This window comes from Aplysia californica, unplaced genomic scaffold, assembly GCF_000002075.1.
Source record: "Aplysia californica isolate F4 #8 unplaced genomic scaffold, AplCal3.0 scaffold00289, whole genome shotgun sequence".
NCBI lineage: Eukaryota > Metazoa > Mollusca > Gastropoda > Aplysiida > Aplysiidae > Aplysia > Aplysia californica.
The window spans coordinates 877,107-883,957 of record NW_004797559.1 but is presented as its reverse complement, the minus strand read 5'-3'; the positions used below and the strand labels follow the sequence as shown (position 1 = coordinate 883,957).

General features: G+C 47.1%; 1 protein-coding gene across 1 annotated transcript in view; it reads left to right on the top strand.

Moving 5' to 3' along the window:
• Positions 1-653: 653 nt before the first annotated feature.
• LOC101861740 overlaps positions 654-6,851 on the top strand; it is an 8,380-nt gene continuing 2,182 nt past the window's right edge. The window contains exons 1-4 of the mRNA XM_005101592.1: positions 654-686; positions 1,072-1,190; positions 1,380-3,520; positions 3,653-6,421. Of these exons, the coding sequence (XP_005101649.1) occupies positions 654-686; positions 1,072-1,190; positions 1,380-3,520; positions 3,653-6,421 (5,062 nt within the window). The remainder of the gene's footprint in view (positions 687-1,071; positions 1,191-1,379; positions 3,521-3,652; positions 6,422-6,851) is intronic.

The following is a 6,851-nucleotide window of genomic DNA, read 5'->3' as shown; positions in this document are numbered from 1 at the left end:
TACATTCGCTTCCTGTTGAGAAAAGAATTGTGTAAAGTTGGCCACCCTATGTCACAAATGTTTGAATGATAAAGCACCAATATATTTATCAAATCTGTAAAGACTGTACATTCCAACTTGCAGTTTAAGGTCATCAACTGACAAAAAGAAATTTATTTTACCATCTGCGAAACTTAAAACAATGGGAGAAAGGGCATTTGAATACCAAGACCCAAGATCTGGAATGCTTTACCAAGTACTCTAAGAGAGATCAAATCTTTTGATTTATTCAAATGCCAGCAGCAAAAGTCGTTTCTCTTTTCAAATTAATTTTCTTTTAGTCAGAACACATCGTTTTATGTTACTGTTGTATGTTGTACTGTATTGTAACGCGCTCAGAGCCTGTGTACTTTAATCGGGGTTCAGCACTATATACATGTCATTTATTATTATTATTATTATTATTATTATTATTATTATTATTATTATTATTATTATTATTATTATTATTATTATTATTATTATTATAACCTTATAGTGTTGACAGAAGCGTCAAACCTATACGTGCCATACACAGTTTATCTTTGCACAAATGTGCACACTTGGGGGATTTTCTTTTTCTTTGAGTCGATAGGGAGGTGGATGGGTAGGGGATGGAGAGGTAGGGGGAAGGGATGAAGGTGGATGGGACAGCTGGAACGGAGAGGGTGAGGTTTTTTTTTCTCAAGTACGCGTTAAGGATATCAACTCATCATGAAGTTTATGACCCCCCACCCCACCCCCCACCCCCCCCCCATCTCTCTCTCTCTCTCTCTCTCTCTCTCTCTCTCTCTCTTTCTCCTCTCTTTCTCTCTCTCTCTCTCTCTCTTTCTCCTCTCTTTCTCTCTCTCTCTCTCTCTCTCTCTCTTTTTTTTTCTCCTCTCTTTCTCTTTCTCTTTCTCTCCCCTCTCTCTCTCCCCCCCCTCTCTCTCTCTCTCTCTCTCTCTATCTCTCTCTCTCTCTCTCTCTCTCTCGCTCTCTCTCTCCAGTAGTGCTCTAAAGTTTATGTAATTTTAAAAACTTGAATCCTTTTCCCACCTTGATACTCCTCAGACCATAGTGAAGACCTCTAAAGTGAAGACGATGAAAAGACGGCCCGAATCTAGCCGACCCAAGGCTCAACTTAGGCAGTCCAAGCTGAGAATACTGGGCAAGTCGCCGTTATTTCACAGGTGCGTGATTAGCAGGTGCTCTGGTGTCGTTTGTTCCTTCTTTCCTATCAAACATCTATCGCCCTTATCTCTCCTTCATTTTTTAAAATACCTAGTATCACTCTCTGTTCTTCTGTACTTATATGACCTATTTGTGCTGCAAGTGCCCTAAAAGTCTGACTATAATTTATTGTAAAAAATTATTTACAGACTGCCCTCTGGCCTGCTCAAGAAGCCCAAAGCCGTCCCGCTCAGGTCGGATCTGATTGGCTCAACCAAAACACCAAACGCCCTTCCTGGCATTGGCAACGTTGTGGCGTCACATGCAAAACAGACCGTGGATGGGTCGGCTTTGGAGACAGCAGTAAAGTCAAACACACAAGATTTGGCGAGAGGAAAACAAGTGAGAAGGAAGGGACTAAGGAAAAGAGGAGGAGTCGGAAAGGGACAGCCGGGGAAACAAGTCGGAAAGGGACTGCCGGGGAAACAAGTCGGAAAGGGACTGCCGGGGAAACAATCGAACCCGGACGGGAGAGAGAAGAAGAGCCGACGGCTGAAGGACCATAGAGAGGTCGGTTACATAAATGGGAAATCTGGGAGCGGAGGGAAGAAGATCGGTGGATCCGTGCTTAATGACGTCCACATTACCGCTGCAGGTGGTCAAGGAAAAAAACTCAACTATTTCAAAGCTTTAGACGAGAAACCCTCCGCCTTCGACTGGAAGGAAGAGGGCAAGATGCAGAGGTCAACCACAATGCAAAGACCACATGAATCGGAAAAGATACAGAATGATAAGTACGTTACCAAGGCGACGAGCCCTGTGAACAACAAGAAAAACGTTTTCAGAGGTAAAATTCGCAAAAGGAAACTCGGCGCTGCTGCTACCGAGATTACGAAGAAATCTGGCGATGTAGCTGACTCTGGGAAAGGCACGGAGAAGACAGCAATTTTTTACCAAGAGAAGCACCAAAAGGCTGTCGTTCAGTCCAGTTCACCTTTCAAACCCAACCAAAACGTGAACGGGCTGCGTTGGTTTTATAAAGTGAACCCAATACAGCCACAAAGCGAGAAGTTGAGGGGGAAGTTTCCACTCAAGAAAGGCATCCAGACGAGAAGGAGGGTCAAGGCCGTGACCTTTGGCAGCAACCTGTCCAGCCTTGTGCACAAAGGAGGGGTCAAAAGTTCACGGGCTCGCAGGGGTCATAGGAAGTTTATGGAAGGCAGCAGTGACGTTACTAACAAGCTGAATGGCGGGAAAAGTGATGAAAACGCCCAACACGGCGACGAAAGCGCGAGTGGAAAAGGTGTTGGCGATCACGAAGAGGCGATCGTAGATTTCCGGGCAACGAGAAAGCCGGCCCAACCCTCTGAGAAATCCGAGGAATCCTCCGCTCCTGCCGATAAGAATACGTCCAATACTCAGGATTCTAAATTTAGTAACAAAAATGGCAGCGATGGCGGCTATCACGTGACTCGATTCACCACTCTCAAATCCAAGGCATCCCCGATGAAATCCAGCACAGATAGTCAAAGACCGGAGGTCCAGTTTCGATCCGCGTCCTCAAACGTCAGATCTCTGGGGGCGCAAAATCCCGACCAATCAGCGGGCAAGATCTTGTCTCTGCACGCAAAAGGCGGGGCTAAAGGGAAGAAAGGTTTGAGGAGGCGTGGCCAGAACACGGTGAGTGCCATGCAGCTGGAAGACAAGCCCAGGAAATGGTATGAGGTCCCAGAACTGGACGCAGGCATCAGCAAAACCAACATTCTGGACGAAAACGGCAAATTGATTCCGAGCTACTCAGCCGAAAAGAAAAAGAAGGAAACGGAAGAGAAGGAGACGGAGAAGGAAGAGGAGAAGGATGAGGAGGGGAAAACAAAGCTTGTGATCAAACTCAATCCTAGCAACTCGGCGGAGAAGGAAAAGAAGAACAAGGAGAAGAAGGAGGAGGAAGAGACGTCGAGATCAACAATGACAACAATGACAACCAGAGAGTCGATGAACTCAAAGACGATGACAAAAGGTAAGCCAATTACGGCATCTTCAGACACAATAATTTCGTCAAAATCATCTGAGACGACCACAGGGGTCCATCATAATGGGTCAGCCATTCAATCAGCTAACGGTAACAAAGTGAAGAGTTTGTCCATCTCGAGGGAGAAATTGGATTCCTCGCCACAAGCTCCCATCTTCCCTCCCACAACAAGAGCTAGTGTTGTCATCAGAAGGCCGGTGGTTTCTGGCGCTAAACAGCCGTGGTGGACACCCAGAAAGGTGGGCACAGACGACAACAAAGACAACAGCAACAGCAATAACAACAACAACAACAGCAGCAATAACAACAACGATGACGGCGACCACAACAAGAATAACAACTACAACTACAACAACAACAAAGTAAACAACAACAATGACAAGGAAAAGGAGAAGATGACGACACTGGTGATTGAGAAGCAAACACAAGAGATCCCAAGACAATCACTAGGGGACCAGCGATATCCCTATGACGGTCTCGCCTATGAAAAAGTCACTCGCCCTCACCTCGTCCAAGCCTCATCCAACAAGACGTCAGACCTTTCTGAGACGGAGACCAACACCACAACCCACCAAGCTAACTACGAGCACATCTACTCAGGCAGCGAGACGAACAACGCAGACGACTCTGATAATCTGATTGACGTGAACGATGAAAATAAATATGGCAAATATCAAAAGTCAAAGTCTGACTCTGTTCAAGCGCCCATCAAACTGAACAGAACGGAAAATCTCAACGATAAACACAATGAAAACGGAGTCAAGGTAGAAGCAAATAAAAACATACTGCTTGGCTTCAAAAAGAGTGCTAAGCCCAGAGCCCAGTCCTACCGGTCCCACTTATCCATTTCGCCGTTCAAACCGCGTGAAGAAAGGACGATGAAACGTTTTAGGAAAACTAAACGAGGCAAGAGCGAGGGCGCGATCATCGACCGAGAGATTCACCGCCTTCTAGATCACACGTCCGAACTCAAAACCGTTAATCCGGATATCAAAGAACGAGACGTGAAGAAGATCAAAAAGATGTTAACAAACTCGACTGTCGTGTCGGAAATCAAGTCGAGAATCGAAGAAGAAATCCAGAAATCTTCGTCCCCAAAGTCTAAGATGATGGCGACGTCACGAGCACCCTGGTACTCCAAGACCCCGCTAGTTCAAACACACTCACAACGCTGGTACGACAGACCGGTGGACACACCACACGAAACGTCCGGGGTCGACTCGAGGATTGAGAAAAAAACTCCAAGAGGTCAGAAGAAACAGAGGGCAGAAAACACCGTAAAACAAGGCAATTCTCTAGATCCTGAGTGGCAGCAGCCGAGGAAAGGAAAAGATACTCCTCCTGAAGGAAGGGAGGAATATCTGACTGGGAAGGGTCTCATGGAGCAGGACAGGAGGAAGGTGAAGAAAAAGAATCAACCAAAGATTGCTGAAAAGAAAAGTCTGAGTGAGGGGGGGAAAGAGAAAAATGAACAGCAAACGTTTGGGCCTTGGTGGGAAAATACAGAGTCTCAGGAACAGACCACAAGCGGGCCACATGACTATCCTAGGAGGAAGTCAATGGTCAACGAGGGGCACTCTAGGGCCGACAGAAAGACGAGTGGTCACAGAAACAAAAACACGAACCGAGAAAATAGCGAGAAATACTCGGCTCACATCCAAACTTCTGACATCACGCGTGCCGCCGCCACACTCCGCCCCTCCCCCATACAACAAAAAGACAAGCCAATTTATGTCGCAACTCAAAAAGTGACAGAATCAAAGTCAGATAAAGAAAACGCCAGAGAAGATATTGTGAGGGGAAATGTAACTCCCAAAAAAGTACAGGCATTATCAAAAGCCGGTGACAAATCAAAGAAAGTCTCGTCGGATTCAACAAAGAAAGTCGTTTCTGGGACGACCAATACGGGTACAGGTCGTGTGGGTTTGGATCGACACGGGTACAAAAAAGGACCACTTCGTGGGTCAATGAAGCAGACCAGGAAATGGTACGACGCTCCACCACCGACCACAACGGCCACCACGGTGGGCGGTGCACGTGACGTGAAAGAGGGCAAACGTGGCATGGGGGAGGACAGACGTGGTGCAGGAATGACACCGCACGTTTTGGAGCACAGGGTTGGCCAGAATCAACGTGGTGTCAGTAAAGTGGGGCGTGACGCAGGGAACACAGCTGGCGTGAAGACGGCGCGGCGTGACGGGGATAAACAAAGGCGTATGAGTGCTCAACAAAACCCAGAGAACCCACCAGACGTGAATGTCAAACGTGGTCCTAATAGAGGGCGGGGCAAAGAGAATACACGTGGTGTGCAGAAAGAGAAGAGTATTGAGAACTCACGTGACATAAGTAATAGGCGTGGCATTGAGAAGGAAAATACACGTGACACACAGTCTCGGCGTGGCGCTGAGAACAGGATTTACAGAGCAAATACACGCAGTTCGCTGACACAGCGTGGTGGGAAGAACGAGCGTGATCGAGGAAACGTACGTGACAAACAGATGCCACTTGACAAACAAGTATCCAGTGGTGGGGAAAATGGACATAACGAACCAAACATTCGCAGAGACAAACACAAATCACCCGGTGGGGGAAATAGCCATACTCTTGAGGAAAAAGCCAACACTAAATGGTACGATGCTATACTGGCTGACAGGGGAATCCCCGCAGACTCGACCAAGACAAATAAAGAAAGCACAATCAATCAAGCTGCACGCAATTTGCGACAACAACAGAAGAAATCTTCTGAACAGCCACAGGAGAGAGAAACGGCTCTCAGCAAAAAGAACAGCTCGGGGAGAAAGGAAGAAGACAGAAAGACGCCGGCAGACGAATATGCTCATTTCCAAGAGTCACGGCTGACAGACCCACAAACTCATCGACGGTCACGCTTTGAAGACAGAAGAAATCAGAATCGTCCAGGGAAAGAGAGAAGAAAGAACAACAATACTTTTACGAAACAGTCCGGGGATAGAGAGAAAGAAAGTCTTCAGCAGAGACATGATATAGGTGGAAGGAGAGATAGAAAGGATTCTTATCTGTCTTCAGAAGAGACCTTTAGTAAAACGAAGTTTGTGACGTCACAAAGTGGATCACTAGAAGAGACCAAGTCCAGACAGGGAGGCTCAAAGGAGACGTCAAGGGTCCGTGGGACAGACCGAGCAAGGGGGCGGAGTCAGAGTCGTGACGTCACTAGTGACACGTCACATCCTCTTAGTGGAAGTGAGAGACGGAGGGAACAACACGCGCAGAAGAATGAGCCATTTCAGGTGAGGGAATGTCATGGTAGTAGGGGTATTGTTGTTGGTGGTGGTGGTGGTGGAAGTGGTGGTAGAGGTGTTATTGTTGGTGGTGGTGGTGGTGGTGGTGGTGGTGGTGGTAGTGGTGGTTGAGGTGTTGTTGTTGGTGGTAGTGGTGGTTGTGTTATTTTTTTGTGCTAGTGCTGGTGTTCTTGTTGTTGATGTTGTTGTTGTTGGAGGTGGTGGTGATAGTGGTGGTGTTCTTGGTGCTTTTGTTGTTATTGTTGTGGGGGTGGTGGTGGTGGTGGTGGTGTGGTTGTTGTTGGTAGGGAATTGCCGTACTTTATTTTTGTACACATGTGCGCGTACATGTGTGTGTGTGTGTGTGTGTGTGTGTGTGTGTGTGTGTGTGT